This window comes from Seriola dumerili, unplaced genomic scaffold (genome assembly GCF_002260705.1).
Source record: "Seriola dumerili isolate Sdu_G_001 unplaced genomic scaffold, Sdu_1.0 BDQW01000047.1, whole genome shotgun sequence".
In the NCBI taxonomy this organism is placed as follows: domain Eukaryota; kingdom Metazoa; phylum Chordata; class Actinopteri; order Carangiformes; family Carangidae; genus Seriola; species Seriola dumerili.
Genome location: NW_019174302.1, coordinates 1,190,873 through 1,204,687, shown reverse-complemented (window position 1 = coordinate 1,204,687; position 13,815 = coordinate 1,190,873). Strand labels below are relative to the sequence as shown.

At 43.1% G+C, this 13,815-nt stretch overlaps 1 protein-coding gene across 2 annotated transcripts; it reads right to left on the bottom strand.

The window, feature by feature from the left end:
• Positions 1–308: 308 nt before the first annotated feature.
• LOC111217876 (MARVEL domain-containing protein 2-like) lies at positions 309–10,378 on the bottom strand. Of its 2 annotated transcripts, none has more exons than XM_022739891.1 (9): positions 10,351–10,378; positions 7,575–7,666; positions 5,641–6,609; positions 4,666–4,886; positions 3,640–3,675; positions 3,327–3,487; positions 2,320–2,491; positions 1,552–1,602; positions 309–857 (listed from the first exon to the last, which is right to left on the bottom strand). In XM_022739891.1, the coding sequence occupies exons 3-9, from the start codon at positions 6,590–6,592 to the stop codon at positions 738–740; spliced, it is 1,713 nt and encodes a 570-aa protein (XP_022595612.1). In that variant the 5' UTR covers positions 6,593–6,609; positions 7,575–7,666; positions 10,351–10,378; the 3' UTR covers positions 309–737. The 2 variants fall into 2 exon arrangements, with proteins under 2 accessions (XP_022595612.1, XP_022595611.1); XM_022739890.1 differs by having other exon boundaries at positions 7,608–7,666.
• Positions 10,379–13,815: the final 3,437 nt, after the last annotated feature.

Sequence of the window (13,815 nt, the reverse complement as noted above, 5' to 3'; positions counted from 1 at the left end):
GAACATGAGGTCACCGTGACCTTGAACTTTGACAAAATTGAATCACTTCATCTTTGAGTCCGAGTGAATGTTTGTGCCAAATCTAAACAAATTTCCTCAAGGTGGTCTTGAGATACCACATTCAAGAGGCCAAAACTGTGTGTCGTGAGGTCACTTCGACCTTGACCTTTGACCACCAAAATCTAATCAGTTCATCCTTGAGTCCTAGTGAATGTTTGTGCCAAATTTGAAAAACTTCTGTCCATGTGTTACTGAGATATCACGTCCACGAGAACGGGACGGACAACCTGAAAACAATATGCCTCCGGCTCCGACTGTCGCTGACGCAGAGGAATAAAAAATGACAGTTTGATGTTTAATGGAGGATTATAAAGAAAATAATCCGGCATATTAAACCCAGTCAAATGGCTAACTGTCATTTCTACACCAGAACAATGTATAACCTGTTAACTGTGAGCTGTAGAGGTGCGTGCAGCAGCTCTGCGGTCTTTGCTGAGAGAGTTAAGACTGATACTGATTTTCTCATCAACCCTCAGGTGAATTTCCCAAAAAGCATAAAACATTCAACCCTTCTGCTTCTACTTGTGGGCTTTAACAAACACATACAAACAGAACTGCTGATAAATGTTTTACTTCCTGGTCTGGTTTCGTTTCCATGTTTCCAGTTAAAATGTTATTTTCTCCGTCAGCATCAGTTCTTAGTTCTGTCTTTGTGGGGGTGGAGGCGCCTCAGAGGTTTAGCTGTAGCCGTCGTTCCACTCCATGACTTTGTCGTATTCCTGGATCTTCTGTTTGATGTGAGACAGTTTGCTCTTCAGGTACTCGCAGCGCTCCTTCTTCTCCAGGAACGTCGGGTCCTGGGAAGAAGAAGAAAAACTCAGGGTTTATTTTCAGACAAAACGGAGACTTTAATGATCATTTACTGTCATTTCAGCTGCTGGAGCAGTTTCTTATATGACGGCTATTACACATTGGGTGATAATGAATGTATTGATCCTATTGACATATGATTTGCATGCATCTGAAACCTGATAGACTCTGTCATAGCGCTCCATTGTTCTCCACTGAAAGGAGTCGCCAGTAAAAACTCTTTTCAGCGATTTATCTTCCCGTGAAAACAGCACTTTCCCTTCGCACTGCATTTTTAAAAATGCTGCACTTCCGTATTCGTACACCGCAGTAGTTCAGCGGTTGAAAAAAAAATGTAGTGCCAAAGGAAAATATTCTACATGAAGCTTCACGGGTATCGGATTGTTTCGTTGGGCGTTTTTTTAAAAAGTGTCTACAACATGTTTTTTCTGGTGGCCCTGCCCACAGCAACACAGCGCTCTGCCACTCTGCCGCTGCCCCCGGGTCAGGTCTCCTGACGGGGAACGCCCTGCTACCTCACACAACCCCGCGTCAAAAAACCCAAACTATCCCTTTAAGGTTCTGTGGGGAACAGATGTCCATGTTTGAAGAGATAATACAGAACCTGGAACATGAGCGGTAAGAAAAACAAAACACTCTACAGAGAGTATGTGGAAAATATGGAGATGACAATCAGCTCACATTTTTCTTCCTCTGGTAGTCCTGAAGGATTCTGCTGATGCGTTCAACCTCCTAGAGAAAGAGAGAGAGAGGGACAACGTGTTGAACTTACGTCACACGACCTTTAAACAAGCTTGAAAATCAGCTGCTGTAAAGCGTCGCCGCTCCGGACTCAGAGCACAGAAGGAATTTGAGGGTGGAGGGGAAGTAGAGCGGCGATCAGGAAGTGCAAACAGAGGAAGTTAGAAGGATGAGGAAATGAGGCACAACAAAAAAAGGCTGGGCGCAGAATCTCAGACACGCAGTCACAATGCTTCCTCAGCGCTCACATGAACCCAAACACGTGGGTTGGTTCAAAACAACAACAGGAGGAAACATCTGATTATCACTCAAGTCATTGGGACGCATCGTGTGGGAAAGATGAATCTCTGCAGAAACTTTCATGGAAACCGCTGGAAGACTATTTTGATGGTTGCTTATTGGATTCAGCCCCAACACGCTCTGTGAAACATGTATTTATCAGGCGGCTGGTGCAGGCCGTGTTTTGTTTTTACTTGAATCAGGTTCAAGCAGCTGAAAGCAGCATGTGCTGATTTGAAGTGGAGTGGAAATAAAAGTGTTTTCCTCAGAAGAGAATATATATCACAGAAACAACCTAAATATCACAGCACTAAAGAACACACTGGTGCCCGGAAAACTGATCCTTGGGATCAAAGAGAAAAGATGAAGAACAGATAGAAACCAACACTGAGGTTCTACGTGTGTGTGTGTGTGTGTGTGAACAATCACCATCTGGCTGGTCGGGTGCTGAGGCAGACTGCGCATCATGGCGTCCATCTCATCAAACTTCTTGAGGGTCACCTGCACCTCCGAGTGGATCTCTTTGTACTCTGCGTACTGGTCGTTAAACACGGCCCGGTACTGGTCCCGCTCCTCGTCGGTCCGAATGGTCGGGTACTTCCTGCATTGGGGGGGGTCAAAATCAATTTTGCACATTTTGGATTCACTCCAGACGACATGTGAACAAAGGCAGCTGAGATGTACGTGCACTTAACGGTTCATTCCCGTGTTACTGTTTAACGACAACAGGTTAGCAACCAAACAAACACTTAAAACCCGTGACAAGAAATCCACTTCCTAAATATAATTTGTCTGTCTGATGTACAACATCACTCATGGCTCCTCTGCTTAGATTCAAGAGCAGCTTCACGCCAGAGAAAAAGTGCGGTAACTCAGGCAACAATTAATCAACTGATCAATTAGTCGATCAACAGTCAATCATTTAGAGTAATTTGAAATGATCTGGCTCCAGCTCCTCAGGTGTGTATTTGTTCTGGTTTCTTCTGACAGTTATAACCTGCTGGTTTTTCATCATTTTCTGACATTTTATAGACAAACAGCTGATCAATCAAACAAGACAATAATCGGTGGATTTATCAATAATGAAAATAATCATTATTAGCAGTCCTAGTTTCCTTCACAATTTAAACTTCTTTAAAGAAACGGTTCGTTAGCACTCGGCTCTGCCCTCAGTGTCTGTGTAATTTGAAACCTGCTGTTACCTGTTGTCACCTTGTTCTCACCTGTCTGTCTTTATCTACCTGCGTCTTTTATTGTGCCTTTGGGTTTTATTGTATCAGAGTGATTGTGTCTTGTACAAACAGTATGTGAAGCTCTGAACAGGAAATAAAAACCAGCTCCTCCCAGTTTGTAACTCTAGATTTCAACAAAATGTAATCTGCTAAAGAAAATAATCACTGGTTGAAGTTGTTGTCGTTTTTCTTCGCACAACTTACGCAATATAGTCGGGCACAACAACAGGTTTAGGAATGTGTCCTGACGGTATGGCTCCCTGCAGGATCTTTGCTGGAACTGCTTTAGGAGCAGGAGCTTTGACCAGAACGACGGAGGAGCCCTCCACCTGGTCCGCGGTTTTGGGAGCGTGAGCTACAAAATCCTGTGGACACACGACAACAGAGAAACACAAACCGGGTCAAAGTAAATGTGGAGATTGAGCTTCTGAACAGAGGAAGGAGCTGCAGCCTTCATGCTTTCACCAGTGTGGACGTGTCGGTCTGCATTAGGTTGTTTTCTCTGCAGGATTCTTACCAGTGAATGTGCAGCTCGCATCCCAGACGGCTGCATCTGTGCACAAAGAACAAAGAAAAACATTATCCCATTGATAACTAATAATTAGATGCAGCTTCACCCAGAAGACCCAGAAGTTAAGGTGCTAAGCTTAGCATCTTAGCATAAAGACTAAGATATGCTAAGACAAGCTAACCCTCTAGCGCTAGTCTTAGTGATACACACTAAACCCCCCCGGTGTTCAGTTTGGTCTCTTAAAGGAACAGTTCACCATTTTCTTTAGGTCACAAAATTATTCAGGTGAACACTTGGGCCACATATCGTTCTTCTTCTGGCTCAATGTACGTCCAGGTTCCTCGGCCCAAGTCCGGCCCACATACAGCATGACTGTCGGGTGCTACTTCCACATCTGGATCAACGCTGGCACACACACAGAAAATCTCCCTGGCTGTCATCACAGGAGGAATCGGTCCAGATGTGGAAGTATATGGGCCAGACTCAGGGCCGAGGATCCAGGCAGATGTTAGGCCAGAAGCTTCGTCTTGCTACGTGGAGACTTGGGTAAGAAAAATCAATGTCATTTGCCGGTTAGCGTCACACAAAGACTGGAAACAGGAGGAAACAACGAGCGAGGCGAACCGTTCCCTCCTGTTTCCAGTCTTTGTGTGAAGCTGAGCTGAAGCTGTTCTCAGCAAGAAACCACATACACATATTTCTCATATTAATGAACTATTCCTTTAAGAGGTCAAAACACAATCTAACAGGTTCATAGTTAAAACTAACCTGTGTGTACACCTCATTTCCCTGCAGCACACACACACACACACACACACGGATTCACAGACTTCTCCTACTCACTACACCACAGCTGTGAGCCTTTGTGCAAATGATGTGGTTTCTGTTGCATTGCAGCCTCTGTGTGTGTGTGTGTGTGTGTGTGTGTGTGTGTGTGTGAGTGTGCGTGCGTGCGTGCGTGCGTGCGTGTAAAGCTTTAGAAGAATTCCTGAGTGAATCCGAGGAATCCTGAGACCCATCCCCACATCTTACCTCCTGGCCGTACCTCTCCCGGTATCTGCGTGCGGCTTCGTGCCTCCACAGCTTCAGACACACGAGCGCTCCGATCAGATAAACGACCATGGTGACAAACAGAAAGATAATGGCGGCAGTCTGGCCCGCCTCTGTCCTGCAGAACACCCCGTTGATGCCGTTGTTGAAGACCGGGTAGGAGCAGAGCCCTCCGCGGGTCGTGTCACGGACATAGACGATGCCTGGTGAACAAACACCAAACACGTCAGAATGGATCAGAAACATTTGTTGGTGCTGCTCAGAGAACTGAAACATTATTAAAACACAGCAGCTTCTCTTTCCAGCAGAGGTGGAAGAAATACTCAAGTATTTAAACTATCAAAAAGTTCTCATAAAGCAGAATGGCTTCAATCCCTCTTGTTCACACTGACCCTGAAGAGACACAATCCCAAATCAGTTTATATAACTGACGAGGGACGAATCTCAGTCCTCATCCTGTGAAGATAATGAGGCTTCAGAGTAGAATTGCATAGAATGTCTTTATTTATCATTGCACAGCTACGCCAGGAAATTTAGTGCATCTCTGTAGTGCCACAAACAATATAAAATAAAATAAAACAAACACAGAATAAACAGCATGTTGCAGATGTTCAAATTCCCTCTTTGTGTAAATGATTACTCCACACAACGACAAAAAGAAAACAATATTTTGATCATCTAAAGAGAGAAAACATTTGCTGGAGACTCTTTGGACTGTGGGTCGGTCAAAATAAGACATTTGGGGAAATCTAATTATAGTTAGAACGGCGCTTTGAAGAAACAAAAGTCAAATTCAGAGTAAATGATCCAGATTAGCCCCAAATTTTAACGGGTTCTTCTCTGACACGTCCTCCATCCCTCCACTAAGTTCAGTGCAAATCGGTTCATTACGTTTTGTGTGATCCAGACAGACAAACAGGGCTGAAGAAAAGGTTTGTGTGTCCAGCTGTTACTCACCTGCTGCCATGTAGAGCACCGCCAGAGCCAGGTTAATGGTGAACTCCGTCAGAGGCCACCAGGAGGAGTCCAGCAGGATGGTGCGGTAGTACATGGTCATCCCCAGCACTAAAACAATCACAGTCACCACCCAGGCCAGTCCTGCCACCACCAACACAAACGGGGTCTTGGGGCCCGTGTAGTAGCTCCCGCCATAGTTGCCACCGTATAAACCTCCGTATCCTCCTCCAGGAGCCGAGTATCCAAACATGTTGAACCACTCGTTGTCTTTGTGGATGTAGGCGCAGACGCAGGCGAACACGGCCGCCCCCAGCAGCAGCTCCACGCAGCCCAGAATCCTCAGCAGCCCCCCCCAGGACTTCATGTAGCCGTAGCGCTGATGGTACTCCTCCACCCGCTCGCTGTAGGTCAGGCCTGTGTGGTAGGTGTGGCCCGACACAGACTCGTGGGCATCGTGAACTTCCAGAAGCTCCTTCCTGGAGTTGTAGCTGCCCCCTGAGCCCCCATAGGGGTCCCGGTACGACCCAGGAACAGAGGGGGACTGGGGCGGCGAGCAGCGCACCCCCTCGGTGGTGCTGTTGTTGTTGTTGTACGAGGAGGAGGTCATGGACCACGGCTGGTTACTGCTGCGGTTGCTTCCTCTGAAGAAGTTCTTCCAGGAGTCGGGGATGAAGCGGTGGACCGGTTTGATGTCGATGGCCGGGTCGTGGTCCGGGTCGGTGTTGTCCTCGCTGCCGCTGGGATCGAACTCGGGCCCCACGGGAGGCTGGTCCGGCAGAGGCGGAGGCGGGAGGGGGTCGGCGCTCTGAGCGAGGTGAGGCGCCCTCTGCTCTCTCAGCGGCTGCAGATCGTAGGAGTCTTCTCGGGATAAGGAGCCTTGTGGTACCTGGTCATAGTGGGGCGCCTGGCGGACTCGCTCAGTGCGTCCGTTGAAGCCTCCTCCATAGGACATGAGGATAGTGATGGTCCCTGAGAGCGCGCACACGCACGCACACACACACACACACACACACACACACACAGTATTGTTAGCTACTTACTATATAAGGATTACAGTAGTTTAGATGATAATTGTTTAATCATTAAAGTCATTTTTAAAGAAGAAATGCAAAATATTTTCTGGTTTCAGCTTCTTAAAAATCAAGATCAAGCTTCTTTTTTATTTATTTTACAGTAAACTCAACGAATTTTTTTAAACAAACTTAATTTAATTTATTTCATTGTATCAATTTATTGTTTTTATCTATTATTTTATTATTAATTTGTTTGCTAATGTTACTATAGCTTTTTAAATGAATTTTATTGTATCTCATTGTCAGCTTTGTAATTTAATTTGTCCTCTTTTCTTTTCAGCTGTTTTAGTGAAGCTCTTTGTATATACAAATAAAGTTTGACTGATTGATCGGTTGATCGTTAAAGCTCCAGGAAACACCAAAGTTCTCAGAGTCTGCTGATTAATTCTCTGTCAGCTAAAATATTATTATCATCAATTCAAATCATTGACAGAGCTGAGTGGGCAAAGAGGAAATAGGAAAAAGGAAGAAGCCAAAACATAAAAAAAAAAAACACGTCCCAGACTGATGAGAAATTCAAATCAGGCATTCAGACCGACATTCATGCAAAGTCATCTTACTGCAGAAACCTGAGGTCACCAGAGAAAACACCCGTCACCCGGAGCTCATGAGTGAAGATGTTATCCCACCATCCTCCATGCAAGCCGAGTCAAGAACGCATTCTTGTGCTGCAATCAAATGAGGCGCAGGTCGAATTTCCCCTGTCGTCGTAATAACAGCTCACGTGTCGCATCCAGGGGAAGTTCGACTGACACAAAAATACGTTCTTAACATCCCATCGACCCCTCAGACCCCGTTTCTTTAAGGTGGATTTGATCTCGAGAGGTTAAAAAAATAATAATATGAGCAATGCTTGAATACCTCTTTCACACGCAGTCACTCAACACGACTTACATTGGCTTGCAGGTGAGAATGCAAACCTGGTATGAACGTACACTGTTCCAGGGAATCACCTGAAAAAGAAAAGAGAGAAAACAAAAAAGAAAAAGAAATGAAGGTTTGAGACTGAGAGATAAGATGAAGTGGATCCTCTAAACTGCAGCGGCCTGAAATCTTTATTTTCACAGTCATGATTTAAACTCTTGACTCGCCACTGTTGAGCCAACACGGACGAGAAGTCGTTAAAGTGCACGGAGAGAAAACGAAGATCTACAACTTCCAGACATCTGAGCATATTTCATCTGCTGATGAAGACCATGTGATATGATGGAGAGCTCCAGAACAGCTACAAAACAGCTCATGAGGTGAGAATGTCAGTTTGTCTGGATCTATTTTATTTTTCAAGCACAATGGCCACAGCACTGGAAGGTTTTAGGTTTTTAAATGTGAGAATGTTTAATCTACAAAACATAAAAAATTTTATAAAATAGAAACGTTAACTAATAATAAACAGAACTGAATTAACCAAATCAGTTGCTGATTTATTTTCGATCAATCAATTGACTAATCATTGCAGAACTAACTAGAACTTAAAACACTTTGTCAATTAATTGATTAGTCGACCAACAGAAAATCAACCAGTAACTATTTTGACAATTGTTTAATCACCAAAGTTTCACCATTTTCTGATGTTTTATTGGGCAAATAATTGATTGATTAATCATGAAAATAATAAGTAGATAGTTAAAAAAGGAACAAGCCAAACAATAAAACAAGTCCTACACTAATGAGGAATTCAAAAGACATTTAAGAATATTATTTTAGAAAAGCAGCAAATCCTCAGATCAAACTGAATCCCTTCATGGATTACCTGATTTTCTGGCAGTTGAATAATCATCTAATCTCTAATCGTTTGTTACTCATCAGCTGTTTGCACGGTGCCGCACAGCGCTGACGACTCCTGAGCCACAAGCTTGGAGGACAAAAAGTCACACGACGAGTCTGATCTTCTCCAACCACAAAAAGAAGAAGTCGTACGTGTGTGTGTGTGTGTGTGTGTGTGTGATTTCACTGCTTCAGGAAAAGTTCACACCAGGATAGCAGCTCACACTGAGGGGGACTTCAGACTCTTTATGTATGACATCATCACGCTGAGTCAGAAAAACAGACGCCTACTCGTGTTATCAGGAAACTGCTCTGTTATAATAATATCAGACTCTAGAAATATCTCAGCTCTGATACGATGACGTGACACCGCTTCTTCACAATATTCACAACAATATAGGACGAGAAAGACTCCTCCGTCCACGTGAGGCCTTCAGGTCACCTGGGAGAGAGTCTGTCTGCGGCCTGATCCGCCCTGACAAACGTCTACAGATGTGTCCAGACTTTAACCGTGTCCACGAGGGATCGGTCTGATCATGTGTCTGCTGGTCATAAACTTTCCTGTGCAGGACGGGCTGTAAACCAGTCTGTTACTGGGAGAGACCGGTGTGAGTGACACCTTCATGGTCCCATTACACTTCACTACCACACTGCAAAAAAAAATAAAATGATTTTTGAACCAAACAAACATGTTCCCATCCATCTGGGGAATATGATTTGTAGGTCGGGAGGTCTCTGTAGCACAATGCCTCATTTATACTGATATGAAAAATTGCAGCTCCTAAGATTCAAATATAGATTGATTATGAGATTAATTATTAATAGCCCTGGATTCTGGATTCAGCCTCACCTGTCACCAGTCTTTTATAAAGGTCATTAAGGAATGAAAACAGGCCTCAGTGTTGTGTGACCCAATTAAGTTTATGCATTTTGTTTAATTTATTGTTAGATGCAGCTGTAGCAGACTGTGCCAAATCTTAGTCTAATTTGCTGTAATTTTGAGTTGTGAAATTTAGAATATAAGAGAGGAGGCTCTGAGCCTCTCTTCTGATTGGCTGACTGTTTTCTGAGTGATCCAATAAAAATATAGCAGATTTCAGGTAAAATACTCAGAGAAACCAAATCCTGCAAGGTTTGGATGTTGGGTCTAGGTGGGCGGGGCTTGGTGACTGCTTTGTTGTGACATCACAAAGTTCCAGAAGTCCTGACGGCTGGTTTTAAGGCTCAGTTTCTGAATACAGGCTGTGTGCATTTCTCTGTGGACTGAGGCTTTGATACTTTCACAGTATTAATATAGAAGCTAGACCTGATCTATAATCAATCAACACATGGGCATCTACCTTTAGACTGTATGGATCCTTTAAATGTTGTTGTGCTGACTATGTGAAGAGTTTTTTAAAAAGTCAACACACCACTGAAATAATATTAAAGGTACAATACGTGAGTAAAACTAAGTTGAATTCCACCTCTGGGCCTAATAACAGACCTGTGGAGCTTCTGCCTCAGCGGGCACACAGCCAGAGGACTCGGTCAGACACAAACTCAACTAAACACTTTATTCTCATTCTATTTAAACTCATTATCTTTCTCCATGTTGTTCTGTGCAGGTGTTTTTTTTATTAAATTTACTTCCCAACATGTCGTCTGTTTTTACTGGTTAGGTCCGATCACAGCGACGGTTGAAGAGGTTCAACTCTCCTCGAGGAACCTCACGTAACGTCACGTTTACCGCCAACTTTTCGACACAAAAACTTCACGTTTAAAAAATAAAAAATAAAAAATAAAAATCCACGATTGCTAATCGATATTTTACCGAAAGCTCCGCTCGGCTCGTCAAACACTGGATGTAAATAAAGTCTGCGGGCTGGCTTACCTTGTTCGCTTCCTTCTCCTTCTCCCCGTCTCCCTCTCTCCCATTTCACTAACAGGTTTCCCCCTCGGACACGATCACGTGACCTGCCCATCCCTCTGACGTCACCCAGACAGAGGCGCAGTGTACCTGTTCGCAAAGGCTCAGAGCAACTGCTTCTCACCTGAGGAGGCTGCACACTGATACTCTGACTAATTCATCACCTGACACCTGAGATAGATAGATAGATAGATAGATAGATAGATAGATAGATAGATAGATAGATAGATAGATAGATAGATAGATCGATAGATAGAATGTACTTTTCTTTTCTTTTTTTACCCATTTTCATATGAAGATTTGGAATTTGAGTGATTTTTGTAAATGAAATTTTGCTAGTTTTACCTAGAATACTTCCTCCATTACCTATAAATCAATAATATATACATATATATATATAAAAACTATGAATGAAGTTATAAATATATAACATATAAATGAACTGTTTAGTGTTTTTGGTGAAGTAGGAGACATCCTGTGTCCAGCAGTTCAACTTTTGAAATGAACAATATTTGCACGATTGTAGATTTTAGATTTTTTAAATGAGTGGATGTTTTTTTTTTTTAAAGAGTTAAAGCAACTTTTTCTTGAAAAAAAAAAAACAACAACAAATTATTATTCAATGTAGAGTATTTTTTATGTTTCTAATGTCTGCACAGAATATTTAAGAATTTTCTCCAGGTCAGTCTGAGATAACCCAGATGATAACCCGGGTTATTCTTTCATGTTTCCTGCTAAAAAAAGTTTTTTAAAAAATGAAAGAAAACACAGAAGCAGCCTGAAACTGATGAAATGTTACACACATTTAATCTGGAAATGATGAGTTTTCACGTATGGTCAGAATAACAGATGTGATTTTCATCTGAACTGGCAAATGATGTCGCCACAAACTGAGCAAATACCAACAAAAACCACACACACACACACACACACACACACACATACACACGCACACACACACACACACACACAGCATATAGATTACACAGTGACCAACACCTCTGGTTCACAGGAAGCAGTGGACATAAAGGATGACTAACAGATTTAAAAATAACAGCAACTCAATCATAAAATCAACTGCATTAAAACTGGCTTTGTCAAGAGCCGATCGCAGCAGTGACCATTAAACATTGTTCGTCTGTATATTTCAATACTTTGTGTGTAACGACAGGAAGTCACAGCTGCAACGTAAAAACACGTGACACACAACGATCAGGATGGAATGAATCATAGAACAAATTTCATCTGTTGAACACGACACACAGATACAGCATCGATACACATGAATATATTGCATAAAGTTAGAGTTCTCTTTTGTCAAGTATTACTACAGTTGTGTTTCCACCGAGGGGAGGAGAAATGGCTTCTTTTTTTTTTTTTTTTTTTTTTTTTGGGTATAATCATCATCATCTGCAAGATCATCCAACAAAAACCCCCAAACCCCATGAGGTTTGATTTACCTCACACACTCGCAGAGGAATGTTTCCAAACAGGGTTATACACACACACACACACACTAACAAACACACAGTGAAGGGCATGTATACATGTACAACACCTGTATTCTGACACAGGACGAAAACACTGTACATCTCACTTTGTGTTTGAGACATGCAGGCTGTGGTGTGGAGCTGCTCTACCCTGTGTGCTGCATCAACCCTCCTTCCTTCTGGTCTTTTTTTCCACAACAGGAACTTAACGACCCGTAACTTCTCCGCTCTGCAGCTAAAAAACGTCAGCGCAGCTCAGGAGCTGATAGTAAATCCAAGGTCTAGATACCCGTGAGGGAAGGAATGCAAGTGCAATTATTGAAGGGGAGCTCCTACGGTGGCCCCGAGAGCTCAAAACACTGCAACTTAAGACAAACGCGCTGCGAGTTCAGAAAAACATCTTCATCAATCTGACAAACACATTCGCTGCAAATTCACACAACACAACGTTAGTGTTGAACAACATCAAGCGACAAGTCTCAGCCAGGTTCAGTCGCTTTTCAGTGTCCCCTGGAAACTCGTCCGTTGTGTTGTGTGAATGTGCAGCGCACGTGTTTGTCAGATGGATGAGGAAGTTTTCCGAACTCGCGTTCGTGTATTTGCATGTGTTTTCTTTAGTCGCGGCGCGTTGAGCTCTCGGGGGCCGCGGGAAGCTCAGAAACAGGCCGGCAGTAAAAAGCACAGGCGACTGCGCTGGTGGGAGCAGATTCAGAAAGTCCTGTTTGGAATAAAAGATTCATTTAAAGATTTAAAAAGTTGTATAAAGCCTGTGGTGTGTCCAGAGGGAGCTGCGAGAACCTGACTACAAATTTTGAAAGGTAAAAAAATCTGGAGGTGTGGAGTTAGAAAGAAGTGTTCTTACCAGACCTCTGCAGCCTGCTCCTGCTACTTAGCATAACTCTCCCTACTCCACTGTTGTCTGTCCCACAACTGCACTCGCCTGCCAAACACATGACACTACATTACAGCATTTCAATTTTTTCCCTGGTGTCTCTCCTCGGTTTGTGAAACACAGCAGAAACACAAGGCGGGAACCTGCGGCATTAAAAGCCTCACCGGCTCTTTTCCAGGCTCAAGTTACGGGTTGCTAAGTTCCTGGAGTTCCTGTTTAAGAGATGTGACCTAAAAGCTGAGACGAGGAGGTGTGACACGACTGACTTTGAAGATAAACATCAAAGTTTAAAGTTTTTAAAATCTTCTGATAAATATGCTCTTCACATGTAATTCTACAAGTTGCACATAAATCACAGACAAAACAGCCGTGATCTTGATGTGTGATTCTACAGTAAATACTACAGCATCATTACCTTTGATTCTCTACATACCTTTCTACATTTCTAAACACTACTATTGGATTAAATGCTGATTGATTCCTGCATTGATCTTTGATCTATTTGACAACACTGGTTTGTCTTCTACTAAATCAAAACTACTGGAATTTCATTTATCAGTTGATTAAACTGCACATTGTTTTAATCTCTGTTTAAAAGTGGCAATAGACGACTTTTTTTATTTGAATTTATCCTTATGAAGTAAACGTTGACCGCACAATGTGACGGCTACAGAATAATGACACCATCTGCTTTTAAGATCGGTTTCCTATAAGCCTAAATTTCATTATGTAATTCAGCTTTTGTAGAAAAAATGAAGAAGAAAAGATCGAGCAAAGTTCATCTGCCACTGCGCAACCAAAACAGGAAGAGGATAACAGTGCGTTTGTTTTCCCCCGTTAGCTACTGGAAGCTTTATCCAGGTAGCGGAAACGGTGGACGGTGAGAAAAAGAGCAAAGAAGACGAAGAGGGAGCTTGACACTGAACCTCGGACTGACTCGGACATGCTGGGACTGATATTGTCCTGTCCGCTGGTCCACCGGGCTTTGTCCCGCTGCCTGTAGCCAGTCCGACTATAAAGAGAAAGCTCCAGGATTTAAGAGGTTGA